The 14,839-nt window shown below is 41.7% G+C and overlaps 1 protein-coding gene across 5 annotated transcripts in view; it reads left to right on the top strand.

The window, feature by feature from the left end:
* Positions 1-14,839, top strand: part of FMN1 (formin 1) — a 372,953-nt gene that overhangs the window by 267,117 nt on the left and 90,997 nt on the right. For 4 of the 5 annotated variants that reach the window (XM_025189464.3, XM_075927044.2, XM_006132688.5 and 1 more), the window contains 3 exons: positions 2,997-3,143; positions 10,398-10,457; positions 13,214-13,334. In XM_025189464.3, the coding sequence (XP_025045249.3) occupies positions 2,997-3,143; positions 10,398-10,457; positions 13,214-13,334 (328 nt within the window). The remainder of the gene's footprint in view (positions 1-2,996; positions 3,144-10,397; positions 10,458-13,213; positions 13,335-14,839) is intronic. The other variant, XM_089778461.1, reaches the window with a different exon arrangement.

The raw sequence follows: 14,839 nt of genomic DNA, 5'->3' as shown, positions 1-14,839 counted from the left end.
ATCCCCAAGGGACTTACCTCCATCAACACAGCACCAACAGTTGATCTCCCCACACCAAACTGGTGTCCCACTGACCGGTAGCTATCAGGAGTGGCCAGCTTCCAGAGGGCAATAGCTACCCTCTTCTCCAGCGGGATGGCAGGGCGCAGGTGGGTATCCTCTTGTTGCAGCGTGGGGGCAAGCCAGTTGCAAAGCTCCAGGAAGGTGGACTTCCGCATCCTAAAGTTTTGGAGCCAAGCCTGATCATCCCACTGCTCCATTACGAGCCAGTCCCACCAGTCCATACTTGTTTCCCTCCTCCAACATCGCCTGTCCGGGAAAAAGTTCGGAGGCAGGAACAGTGCTGCTGCATCCTGAAGGAGGGGCTCCAGTCTGGGCTCAGGTTCCAGACCAGGCATTAACAGCATGATAGTCTCATGCAGTTGCAGCAGCATTTGAAGCACCGTGGAGTGGGGCCAGCGCCTGGCCAGGGGAAGCTCTCCATGGTAAACAAAGGTTAGGAAAAACCTTCCAAAACAAAACCCCACACTGCTGTGCTGTGCCAGGAAGCAGGGAACTCCACACAGGCACTGCAGAACCTTTGCTATCCCTCTAGGCAGCTGCAGCAGCAGAGCAAGGGCTAGTTGGGGGGGGGTGCCCCTTTTAGCATGCGTCTCTGCAAAGTGCAGGCAGCAGCACCAGGAAGTACATGCTGCCCCTGTGACCTGGCAAAGCAGTTCCGGGTACTTTCTTCTGTCAACAGAGCATCCTGCAGTCTGGACGCTCTCTGTCGACAAAGCAAAAAGTTTTGTCTATAGTTTTGTCTATTGCTTCAGTAGTCTAGACGCGCTTTGTCTACAGAAGTTTTGTTGACAGATTCTGTCGACAAAACTTCTGTCGACAAAACCCTGTAGTCTAGACGTACCCATAGGAAAATGGATTTAAATCCATAGGATTTAATTAATCACTGCTTCATGTACATCAAAATGGCCACTGCGCTGTGCTGATCAGCTGTTTGGCGGCACAGCGGGGCGTCTGGACACGCCGCAGTCGACAAGGGAAGCCTTTGTTGACTGCTCTGGTAAACCTCATTTCACGAGGAATACCGGAGCGGTCAACAAAGGCTTCCCTTGTCGACCACAGTGCATCCAGACTGCCCCGCTGTGCCACCAAACAGCTGATTGGCACAGCGTGGCGGCCATTTTTATGTAAATGAAGCGGTGATTATTTAAATCGCCGCTTCATTTTCCTATGTCTAGTAAACTTATTACATGACTCTGTCGATGGAGCCATTTAGTCTAGACATACTGTAACAGAAATATATAGGATCACGAGTTTTCATGGGTAAGTCACACTCATTTGATGAAGTGGGTTTTACCCAGCAGTGAAGGTAACTTAAAATTTCTTATGGGTAATATCTTATTGCCACCCAGGTCTCTGCCAGCTCTTTAAACAGCTCCCTGCTGGCTTTTGATGCAGGTCAGACAGCTCTTGCCAGAGCTGCACACTAAAGCGTACCCACTTACTTTCACCTCTGGTCTTACTCATGAAAGCTCATGATCCTATATATTTTAATTAGTCTGTAAGGTGCCACAGGGAACTACTCATTATTTATAATGTACTATATTATAGACTATAATATATTTCATTTTCCATATCCATTTTATGCACAAAATACATCACTTTAACCTAGGCCAGTGGTCACCAACCAATAGATCAGGACCTATTGGTAGATCTTGGAGCCTCTGACAGGTTTGGCCAAGAGGCCATCAAGCGCAGCACTTCAGCTGCCCCTCCCCACGCTGCTGTGCCCTTTGCCTTGGAGCTCTTCCCCCTCTCCAACCCTCTAGTCTATCTCCACAGAATGGGGATTTAGGGCACAACAGGGTTGGGGATGGAGGGAGTTTGCTGGCTGCTTTTGAGAGTGGTGCGGGAACAGGGTAGGAGTAAGCCTGCCTTAGCCCCACTGCACCACCCCCCAGGAGCTACCTGTGGTAAGCAGTGCCCAGCTGGAGCCTGCATCTTGAATCTCTGCCTCAGTCATGAACCCCCTCCTGCACTCCAAGCCCATGCCCTAACGCTGAGCCCCCCTGGATCCAGACTCCCTTATAGAGCCTTACTCTGAACCACCTCCTGCACCCCAACCCCTGCCCCAAGCTCAGCTCAGAGCACTTCTCACACCCCAAATCCCTTAATCCAAGACCAAAGCCTGCACCCCAACCTTACCTGATGAAAAGGAGAAAGGATGCGGGAGGGAGGAAGGATGGAGTGAGCAGGGGTGGGGCCTTTGAGAAGGGGCACGAAGGAGGTGGGGCAAAGGTATTTGGGTTTCTGGTAGATCCTGGATTGAACTTAAATTCAAAAAGTGATCTCATACTTTAAAAGATAAAATTGTAATCTTGAATCCAAACACCAATCCCTTTGTCTGTCTAAAACAGAAATGGGCAAACAAATGTGTTCTGACATTGATGTAGTCTCTCTCTCTTTCTAATATGTATGGAACAAATTCATTGTGTTTCAGAACCTTCATGTAGAATTATGTGACATTTTTCACTTACACTTTTTTTAACACAGAAATATGCAGGTTCTGGTGACACTGAAACACTTTGTGAATTAATGTGAATTAATATTGATTTTACCAAACTCTTCATTTTTCAAAATGTTCAGAACAAAGTGTTTTATTTTTGATCAATGTTTGTTTGCCTCCGAACAAAGGGGTTGTTTTTTCAACTTTTCTATTTGCTAAAAATTTCACAAAATCACAAAACATCCCTTTACTTTTATTTGAAATCTGTGAGACAAATGTGGAACTTCCTAATGTCATTTTCATGGCTACTGAACTACAAATTCAAATTGTAGGAAATGGTTGGGATTCTTTTAAGGTATTGTGGTAATCATTGGTTTTAGGGACACCCATAATTTTTGTTGTCTCTACTGTAACATTCATAGACAAAAAAGTAAAAATATTGTAATCTTTTTGTACTGCCTGACATTACAAATTAGTACTCCTCTTTCAGGGTTTGTTGGGGATGAAAAGTGTGAAGGAAATTTTAGGCTTGATATTGGCTTTTGGAAATTATATGAATGGGGGGAACAGAACAAGAGGTCAAGCAGATGGATTTGGATTGGAAATTCTTCCCAAACTGAAGGATGTCAAAAGCAGAGTAAGTACTTGTTTTTATTTTAAAGGGCATTTGCCAAATGATCTCTTTAATGTTTCATCATCTGCAAAAGGTTGATTTATCTTTTTTGCTTCTTACCATTATCTGTTTTAAACAGCAACACAGTTTTGTTACTTTTGAAATTTGTTATTTTCCTTCACTGTCCTCTTGCACAAATAATTAGAATCACAAAGAATTTTCCTTCTCACTTACTACTGGCCTCTGCCTCTTTCTGCCCCCTGAACTCCCTGCCTCACACATGCACATATAGACATCTCCTATATCACCTAGATTCTTCCACTGGAAAGATTATCCTAGTGTCAAAGCCTCTTTGTGTATTTGTCAGTTACAAAAGCTACAAGCTTGGGTGGAAATATTTTGAGGACCAAGTTTATGGACAGTGGCTAGAAACTGGAAACCTGAAGGGGCAGATATGAGTTTGTGTTTGTATTCTTGGTGGAAGTGTCTGCCCAGGTCCTACAAGGTGTTGCCTGTCTCCATTTTTAAGTTGGCAAGTATCACAGCTTCTTCAAATAACAGTTGTAACACACTAATTCTGAATTGCTACATTGAGTGAACAAGAAAAATCAGTGTGGATTCTGTTCTCAAAACCTGCAACCCCAAAGAGTCTCTTGATAGTTACAGTTTTCATGAGCATGTTTAAAAATTAGCCTCACCATGTTGCCCTACCTCCATCTCAAGAGGGGTGAGATTTGATCAGATCAGCACTGGAAACACAAACCTTTGGTCCTCGGGAGTGGGAGAGCCGTATGACAGTTATTCTGCTGTTGCTGCTGCTGCCCTACCTTCTCTGACTGAAAATGGAGGTATAATTTGAACTGTTTTTCCCAGACTAATATCAGACTTTCAACTTAGAGAAGGACTTTTTTTCCATTTGGCACAATGTGTCCTACCACAGTTTAGAGCAGTGGTCCTTAACTATGGGGCATGGAAGAATGTTCAAGGAGATGCAGCAGGGCCAAGCCCTACCCCAGTTCCTCTCTGTCCCCTCTCCCCCTTAAACATCCTCTCAGCTCTGGCTATTGCTCTACTCCTGGCTGCACCCCCACTCTCAGCCTTGGACTGTGTGTGTGGAAGGGGAGAGGCCAGATCTGTGCCAGGCAGGAGAGGGGCAAGTGGCTCAGGTTAGCTGAGCATGTGGAAGGGAGAAAGGGTGAGCTCTGTGCAACAGAGGTGGAGGGAGGGCGGGAGGGAAGGGAAAGGGGAAGGGGTGGCAGGGTGACCAGATGTCTGGATTTGATGGGAACAGTCCCAATACTTGGGGCTGTGTCTTCTATAAGTGCCAATTCATCCTGCACCCCCATCCTGAATTTTCACACTTGTTATCTGGTCACCCAGTGGGGAGGGGCTTGGGGGAATTCTGTGCCACATGGGGGAAGGGGGAAAGCAGAGGAGCTCAGTGCTGCTCCATTCCAGGCAGGTGGGCAGTGGGGAAAGGGATTCAGAGCAGCTCCACTCCTTGGAGGGGGACAGAGAAACTGGCTTGGGTAAGCTGTGTGCTATGCAGGGGGGAAGGGAAAGTCGCTCTCTCCAGCCCTGCACAGGAAGGCCCCTCACTCCAGCATCACACTGGGCAAGGGGGGGCATCGTTTGAGCACTGTGCTAGGGGAGGGGACTGTGGTCCAGGGCTGAGTGAGGTACGGGGGCAGTAGTGGCTCTTCATCTTGCACAGGTAGAGGCCTCAGGCCAGCTCATTGAGGGACTCAGGCAAGCAATACCATATTTTCCCGCGTATAAGACGACTTTTGATGTTAAAAAACATCCCCCCAAAATCGGGGGTCGTCTTATATGCCGGGTATGCGGCTTTGCAAAGCCTCGGGGGAAGCCGGTGGCGGGGCAGCCCAGGCACGCCTGAGCTGCCCCGCTGCCGGCTTCCCCCGAGGCTTTGCAAAGCCGCGGAGGGGCTGCGGCAGCGGGGCAGCCCAGGCGCGCCAGGGCTGTCCCGCTGCCGGGGCATCCTCAGAGGCTTTGCTCCCGGTGTCCCTGGTCTGCTGGAGATGGTCCCCAGCAGACCAGAGGCACCGGGAGCAAAGCCGAAGCGGCGGCGGAGGGGCGCTGGGGTATAAGACGAAACCCTATCTTTTAACTAAAAAATTAGGGGGTCGTCTTATACGCCCAGTCGCCTTATACGCCGGAAAATACGGTACTCAATTAACTCTGCCTATGGGTTGAAGGGTTGCTCATCACATGTACAAAAGCTTCTCTGGGTGGGTTGGAGGCACGAATGCAGGGGGAAGAGTAGAAGTGGTAACAGGGAGAGAGGAGGAGCAGGAGCCATAGCTAGAGTTCCAGTTGGTCAATGCCCCTAGGCTCGGTGGTCCATAAATAATCCACCACTGGGTAGCAGAGGGACAAGATCTAGAGGTGGGTTGACTCGTAGAGATTGACTGAAAATAGCCAACCATGAACATTGATTATGTGGCATGGAGGCCATTTATCACCACACTGAACTCAAATAAAAGCCTGGAAAAAATACTCCACGTTTTAAAATCTGTCTCAGTATCCATGAGCCAGTCTTCTTTCTGTTCTAATCAAATCAAGGTGTGTGGGACCTACCAGAATACAATCCAGACTAATAAGTGGCTGTGCCCTCTCTGCCCTCCAACCTGTGGTGTCGTTTACAATACTTTACTGATATAGCCTCCAGTAAGAACTGCTCACAAGGAGCCTCCGGCATGCAAGTCACTCCCAGACTTAGCCTTTCCCCAGAAATGAATGTCCTGTATTACCCAACCCTCTCCCGAACAATACAAGTTTATATGAAGTCTGTTGTTGCTTCAGAAGAAATAATATGCATGTGTATGGACTGATTATGAATATCGATAAAATTAAGACAATGGTATTTGGAGATAAGGAAATAGGAAGGAAGATCATTGTAGATGGGATCAAACTAGAGAACGTAGAGAAGTTCACGTATTTGGGGAGCAACATAACGTATGATCTAGACTGTAAGAAGGAAATAGTGACTAGAATAGCGAAAGCAAGAGTGTGTTTGAAGGTGATGGATAAGATCTGGAAAAGTAAAGTGATTAACTTAGGAATGAAGCTGAGTGTCTTGAAAACGTGTGTATTTGGCAGCACGTTGTATGGATGTAAGACATGGGTGATAACAAAAGATTCAAAGAGAAGGTTATTGGTGTTTGAGATAGAAAGATCCTGAGAATAGGATGGATGCAGAAGATCATCAATGAGGAATTATATAGGAAGATACAGCTGAAAGAGAACCTACTGCAGAAGGTTATACGACGGAAGTTACAGCTATTCAGGCATATCTGCAGAATGAACGTTGAGCAAAAAGTTAAGACCCTGGTATCTGGCATAATAGATGGTCCGAATAGGAGAGGCAGTAGATTGGTGCAGAGCTATTCTACAAAAACAAAGCCACTCTGCACTGGACAGGGAAAGATGGAAGGAAATAGTGAGGGAGGCATTGGACACCAATGAGCGTTGAGTCCATGGTTGATGATGATGATGAACTTGTCATTCTAAATGATGTTTCCCAGACACTTCAGATAAACACACTGGAGTAGATAAAATAATAAAACAAGATTATTAACTACAAAAGGAGAGATTTTGAGTGCAAGTAATGATGCATAAAAGTCAGAAATGATTACAAAAAGATAAAACACAACTGGTGCTTAACATACCAAACTATTTCAAAAGTTTCAACCATGCTAGTCTGTACTGAAAAAACTTAAAAAACAATGAATAGTCCTGCAGCACCTTAGAGACTAAAAAAAAATAGATGGTATCACGAGCTTTTGTGGGCACAGCCCACTTCTCCAGCTGAAGGGAGTTAAGGGGTCCTGATTGAAAAATAAATAGCAGAAAAAGAGAGGGAATGGGGAGGGAAAGAGAAGGAAAAAATCGGGGGAAATTGTCAATTAGAGTGTCCATGCTAAATGAAGCTAATAGAGTGGGTTCTAAGTACTCTTAAGTACCTTATGCTTGGCTTTTTATGTCTTTAAGATGTGGAATGTGGCAGGTAATCCAGTTAAGGTCTTTGTTTAAATCTCTACTGCAGGTATCAATCTTGTAAATGAAATTAAGTTCTGCAGCCTCCCTTTCAAGCTGGTTTTTGAAATTGGCTTGTAATAATATGGCAACTTTGAGATCCATTATTTAATGCCTGGGCAAGTTAAAATGTTCCCCAACAGGTTAACTTTTTGATGTTAACTTTTTGAATATCTGATTTGTATCCATTAATCCTTTGTCGTAGAAACTGTCCAGTTTGACCAGTATAAATGGCAGAGAGGCATTGCTGGCACTTGATGGCACAGATCACATTAGTATATGTGCAGTTATATGAACCTCCGATGTGGTTGTTTATGTGGTTAGGCCCTGCGATGATGTCGTTACTATAGATGTGTGGACAGAGTTGGCACCGGAGTGGATTGCAGGGATGAGTATGATGGTGTGCTGTCTGGTTGCTGGAAACAGTTTGTTTGAGGTTATGGGGTTGTCTGTAGGTGAGGATTGTCCTGGCCCCCAAAGCCTGTGAGAGTGAGGAGTCATTTTTCAGGATGGGTTGTAGATTGTTGATAATGCATTGGAGAGGTTTAAGTTGGGGGCTGTAGGTGATGACAAGTGGTGTTCTGTTGTTTTCTTTGTTGGGCCAAAGACGCTGATGTCTGGATATTCATCTGGCTCTGTCAATCTGGTGTTTTCACTTCTCCAGGTGGGTATTTCAGTTTTAAGAATTCTCTATATAGATCCTGTAGGTGTTTGACTCTGTCTGTGGGATTGGAGCAAATCTGGTTGTATCTTCGGGCTTGACTTTATTTGATTGATTGGGAAATGTGTCTTGAATGGAAGCTAGAGGTATGTAAGTTAGTGTAGTGGTTGGTAGGTTTCCAGTATAAGATGGTGGAAATGTGGCTGTCGTGTAATTGTACTGTAGTATCAAGTCATCTGAAGAAGTGGGTTGTGCCCATGAAAGCTCATGATGCCATCTACATGTTTTGTTAGTCTTTATGGTGCTACTAGACTATTTGTTGTTTTTTAAGTTTTTTCTGTTACAGACTAACCCCACTGAAAATTTTATCAGGATACTATTGACCAGCAAATTATGAGATTTCCATAATTTGTACAAAACATACCTTGTACAAAGACTATTACAGTAATGCTTAGGGTGTACATACAGGACTACCGTATTTTCTGGCGTATAAGATGACTTTTTATACTAAAAAACATCCCCCAAAAATCGGGGGTCGTCTTATACGCCGGGTATAAACATACAGGCAGTCCCCGACTTGCAGGTACGAACGGGGCTTTTCTCGCCCCGGAGGACACGGACTGCGGGACCTCGCGGTCCCGCCGCCCGTGTACTTCGGGGCGAGAAAAGCTGCTCCACGTCTCCCTGGTCTGCAGACCAAGACGACGCGGAGCAAAGCCTCGGGGGAAGCCAGCAGCAGCGCAGCCCAGGCGCGCCATGGCTGTCCCGCTGCCGGCGTCCTCAGAGGCTTTGCTCCCGGTGTCTCTGGCAAAGCCTCAGAGGTGCGGCACCCCGCCGCTGCTGCGGCTTTGCTCCCGGTGCCCCTGGTCTGCTGGGGACCGTCTCCAGCAGACCAGGGACACCGGGAGCAAAACCGGGGAGGAGGAGGGGTCCCGCGCCTCTGAGGCTTTGATCTGGCAAAGCCTCAGAGGCGCGGGACCCCGCCGCGGCTGCGGCTTTGCTCCCGGTGTCCCTGGTCTGCTGGAGACGGTCCCCAGCAGACCAGGGGCACCGGGAGCAAAGCCGCAGCAGCGGCAGGGTCCCGCGCCTCTGAGGCTTTGCCAGAGCAAAGCCTCAGAGGCGCGGCACCCCGCTGCCACTGCAGCTTTGCTCCCCGTGTCCCTGGTCTGCTGGGGGGGGGGGTGCAGCTAGTGTGCCCCCCCCCCCAGCAGACCAGGCTTCTGTTGTGGATCCTGGGACAGAGCAGCTGGGGTGCTGCCGGTTGGCCTCTTAAGGGGGGGTAGTCTTATACGGCGAGTATAGGTGAAAAACTATGTTTTAACTGGAAAATTAGGGGGTCGTCTTATACGCCCAGTCGCCTTATACACCAGAAGATACGGTACATTCTGTCACAGTGTGGTATAAGAATGTAGTTAGAATGAAGTAGAACTAGTGTTCTACTTCACAAGGAATATGGAGATAGATAGATAGATAGATAGATAGATAGATAGATAGATAGATAGATAGATAGATAGATAGATAGATAGATAGATAGATAGATAGATAGATTATAGCTTTGCCTATATAAAGAGCACTATCTTGTTTTGTTCAGGATTTTGCTGCTGCTCCATGTTATTAATAAAATGTAATGTGCTGTGCGTTTGAGCACGCGCACACACACATACAGGACAGCTCTGTGCAGGAATTTATAAACGGTGCATATCCCAACCTTTTATCCTGATAGTTCTCAATATGCTATATAAAAGTGAAACAAATCAAAGATATTCCACTACAATGTATAACACACTACATTATCCTTCTTTTGTGCTGTTTAATTATTTCTTGTAACTTATGATTCCATATCTGAAGGACTATTTATCCAATTTTTATAGCTGAAATGGGGTAAATAGATTCAGTAACATATACAAATAAAACACTGTCATGAACAATAATATAGATGATACAGGGCTGAGAAAGTAGTGGCTTTGTAGAGTGAAAATTGTTAACATGGTACAAGTATATCTGTATGAAACAGTATACATTATATATGAAATGTACTGAGCATGTGCATAGTTTTATATTTGTTATACATATATGAAAAGCTTATATACGTCATGGCTTGTGTTTTACAGGGGGTTAAATTAATACGAAAATGATACCATGTAGCCTTAAAACTATGAATTTTAAAATCAGAATGTATTACTTTTTCAGACAATTACATAATAATAGGTAATAATATCATAATCACATTACCTTAATATCAGGTAATATAATTACTTGAATTATTAGAAAATTGTAACCCTTAGAATTTTTTCATTCTGCAGGCTACCAGTAACTCTAGTTGGTAAAAATTATTGGTGTGCTGTGGTGGAAAAATCAAGTCCCTGATTATTATACTAGTTTAGATTTGTATGTTCAATACCTCTGAGATAATACATTGTGGATCCTACTCCACAAGGCCATATAAATTATTAAAATGGGGTTATGTTCCTTTTAAACTATTTTGGTGATGTTCTTCTCTTATTTAAAACTACTTTTATCATTATTTTTTACATCATTAAATATATTTAATTTCTTCCTAGGATAACGGTATTAATCTTGTGGATTATGTTGTCATATATTACCTACGGCACTTTGACAAGGTAAATGATTCATTTGCTGTATTAACTACTATATCAGAAAGTATATTACTTAGAGATTATGCTGACAAAGAAATTAGAGAAAAACTTGAATTTATTCCTAATTTTTCTCATCTGGTTACAATAGTTCCAGTAAGGAAAAATATTTTTTAATTGAATACTAAAAGCAAGGCTAAACATTGTCTGTATTCAATGTTATACTTTATATTGGCATGTTCACCAAACAATACGTGCAGTTGTACAGTTTCCCAAAACATGGATAGCATGAACAATCAAGCCTTACTTGATATGCGGTTATATAGACAGCTCACAGCATGGGCTTTTTTCCATAAAGCTACAGAATTTTAATGGTAGCCTTGTTTCTGCATGTTTGCTACCAGTGTTTGTTATTGGAAATGGCTATGCCTCATGTAAGGACTATTGCTATCATATAACATGAATAGCCTGGCTGTTCATTGGAACTTGGCTGTGTCTGCTTGCGAGCTGAACACTGCTCTGACTTCCATCAATTTTATATTTTTTCAAAAATATGCAATTAAAACAAAAATAAAAATTGTACATTATTCACACTATTGAAGTGGGAAGCCAATAGCTGCAGAACTCTTCTGTAAAGACATTGATAGAAGGCTGAAACATCATTAGGCAGAACTCCTGTTGATGAGAGGACAGCTGGAGGATGTTGATTCAAGATGAAATAGTACAGCTGATAAATGATTAAATGATGTCTTTTTCTTGGTGGGGGGAAGAGTTCTGCTGCTTTGGCTAGCTTACATATTTATAACTCCTATGGTGATAAGGTTTTTAATGTATTGTTATGAGCTGGATGAATCCTTGTTATGGGTTGAGTTAAAACCACATTGAGATTGATAGGTATGGACTTGCCCTTCAATTAGACAAATTATAAGCGTAACTCCCACTTAGGACAGGAGCGTTTGGCTGAATATTGTTTTGGGTTGGGATATGTGTTTGGAAACAGATGACAAATATACAAAGAAGAGACGCAAAAACAGAGAGGGGGAGGCAAGAAAGCCAAGTGGGTGCCTATAAGCGTAGTGTGACCATGGAAAAATCTAGGTAATTAACTTTGGGATGGCTGAAGAGGCTTGGGAGCTGTAAGCTGAGAAACTGCTCCATTTATTATTGGGTCTTTCTGCATTTAAATATTAATGTTGTGCTACATCAAATGTTGGAGTTAGATAGTGAATGGGAACTGAGGTTTAAATTTGGCAGTGGCTCCCATCTTTGAACTCAAATTTCCATTTCAAATTATAAAAGAGTTTTGGAAGATCTGAAATCCTCATCTGAGTTTTGCTTCTTAGACCCATTTCTGATTGAATATAAATACATATTTTTTGTTTTAAATGTACTTGTGTGGGAATGTAAGCAGCAGTTTCATAAACTTGTTTTTGGAAGGAGGAGCATCTTTGCAATTAAAGGTATTTTAACATTTGGTGCTTCAAACGTAGGGAGCTTGTAGGACCAATTATGGAGACTTGGAGTCTCATGGGGAAAAAGAGATAACATGGTTGGGTCAGTGTGGATGAGTGAGTGCACTAGAAAAGCATTTCTAGAAATGAGGGAGTGAAGGGCCAGTGGTTTTCCCCTAATGTTGAACACTATGTTGTATGTCTTTTTCTTGTTCACATGTGTACCACTACACCCTTTTCATATGGTCAAAATGCTGACTAGCACAGGCACAAAAGATATTAGTCTTTTTGTTGCACACGTGTATGTGCCATACTGTAATTTTAACGCTTCTGTGGGAATTCTTGAAAAATACTCCCGCTGATCTTTGTTGGAAGAAAAATATAAATGTGTAAATTTTGTCCATCTTTTCTGGGTTTGTTTTTGTGTCTTTATAATCATATAATATTGAACTTTTCCTAAATGTTCTCAATAGAATAATCTCTGCCATCCATGGAGTTGTTCTTCATTAAAGACTGAGGTTTGAGAAGCAGAAAGCATTTTAAACTCAATAGCATATGCTTGTAAAATGCTTTGTCATTGAAGTAACTCTTACACAACACCTTTGTATCATTAGGATTTCCTTTGAAAAGTAGCTTTTTAGAGTTTTTTGGTTTTGATTTTTTTTCATTGTCATTCCAGAGACAAAGTGCATTCTTAAGGTTGCTTCTGTAAATGGTAACCCAAGTGAATTCTTTCTACACATAAACTATGTGTTTTTATTTGTTCAGAATACTATATTCTAGCTAGTGCATAAATATTGATGGAAATTTAGGATCATACTGTATGAGTCCTTTTAATAAATTGGGGTAAGATTATGCCTGAAAATAGTTGTCATAAGTTTGCTTGTTCCAGTGAAACACATATTCATATTGTCATATTGTTAAGAAATATTTAATCCCTTATCAGAACCTTTATTGGTATAAGATGAACTGAAATTGATGGTTTAGTATTATCTGCTAGATTAGGTTGGTATTCTCCATTAGAGTTTGATTGTACTATAATATTTTAGAATAGGATTGCATTATTATTATTATTCTAGTATAATGATGGAAATGAAAGGTGAAATACTGGTCCCATTAAAGTTAACAGCAAAACACCCACTGACTTCATTCAGTAAGGTCAGGATTTCACTTAAAACACATGTTCCAGTGAACAGCTATTTTCAATTTAATATATCTGCAACTTTTGTAACACCAATTTATAGTTAAAATGTCAAGAAAAATAACTTATTTTGATATGAAATTTTCATAGTTGTCTACTTTTTTATGTACTTATTTGTTTGTTTATTTTAGGATGCAGGGACAGACAAGAGTATTTTCCCTCTACCAGAACCACAAGATTTCTTCCAGGCCTCCCAAGTTAAGTTTGAAGACCTAATAAAAGACTTAAGGAAACTGAAAAGAGATCTAGGAGGTAACTAGGAACTTTTACATTGTTATGCTAACAACTGAATGCCATTTTTAAAAGGGAACTTTATGAGCTTTGTTTATTATTAATTAGAGTTATAATGTTGTTCACACTAGGTATTTATTCCCTGGCATAAATTACAAACATAAAATAAAAATAAATCTACATTGTGACTTTTTAAAAATGAAAGCAAAACCAGCAAAAAGTAATTTTCTATAATCCTTTTTAAATTCAAGGGTCCCAAAAGAGATCTCTTGGAAATTTGCTTTAATTATGTAGGAATTTTCCTCTTGCTTCTACAGGATTCTGTGTTTAACTGGAGATGTCTTTTGGTCCAATAACATAAATACTGTTTGCCTCGGTCCTTGTATAATAATTTAACAGCTACAAAAAGAATTTGAACATTGTTAATGTAAAAATAAAGCACTGCTTGCCAAGAAACAGCAAAGGGAAAAAATGGAGAGCTTCAGCTCAAAGTATTTTTAACCCTGGGACATAAAATAAACATTTTAAAATGTTTATTGTAAAAAGGGACTCAGAAAGGCAAGTCACCTATCAATCAAAGCACAGGAAAATAAAATAGGAATGGGGTGCTCTCTAAGTATTCTAGTCAGTTTCATGTTTACCTCTTGCTTTGTAAGACTTCAACACAGAAAATAACAACTGAATATATTTAGCTTCACACTTTTGTTTGGGAAAATAACTATTAAGGAAGCTACGTATATTAAAGAATTAAATAAATGAATTCTGCATAAAATATTCTGCTTAAATTTAAACAATATATTAATGTCTCGGGTGGGAGGTTTCAAACAAAACATTAATTTTAGCATCAACATTGAGCAAGATGAGCGTAAAGCAACAAAAACCATTACAAATAATTTATTCTTTCAGTTAGAAATGACTGAATTAGGTTATAGCCACCTTCAGGAGGGTTTCAAAGGTCAACAGCGGTAGGAAGGTATCAGTTGTTGTTTATTCAACCCGGGCATAGATGAGTGCTCTATCTCCTCTCATCTCTTGGCCCTGTAAAACCCTTGGCCTGCCCTCTCTGTGCTAGTTTGTGCAGAAATGTGATCTGTGTTTGATGTTCTACTTCTCCAGCATGTAGTTCTGATACAGTGCATTTCACTGTTATAGCCTGTGCTGTAAGGCTTTGACATTCACATGATTTTAGTGGTAAATTGCAAAAAAAAAATAAAGAAAAGTGGGGGTGTAGTGAAAAACATGATGGGTCAGGCTACCCTATCTTTATTAGATTTATACTTTTTGTTGTGATCTTTCACTTGTTGGCTTCAAGAGGTATATTTTGTCAGACTATCATAAAGAAAGGTAAAAGTTTTTATATGATCCCCTCTCAGATGATGGGTGAAAGGAAAGGAGACAGCAATGCTTTTATAGGAAAAATGTATCAATATAGTGCTAAGTTTGCCTTTGTTATGTTACTATATACAAACATTTGAAACGTGACAAAGTCAAACAATGGATAAAATGACATTGTGATATACAGAAAA

This window comes from Pelodiscus sinensis, chromosome 5 (genome assembly GCF_052426305.1).
Source record: "Pelodiscus sinensis isolate ZL-2025 chromosome 5, ASM5242630v1, whole genome shotgun sequence".
NCBI lineage: Eukaryota > Metazoa > Chordata > Testudines > Trionychidae > Pelodiscus > Pelodiscus sinensis.
The sequence above is the reverse complement of the archived record's forward strand: the minus strand, read 5'-3'. Positions and strand labels throughout refer to the sequence as shown.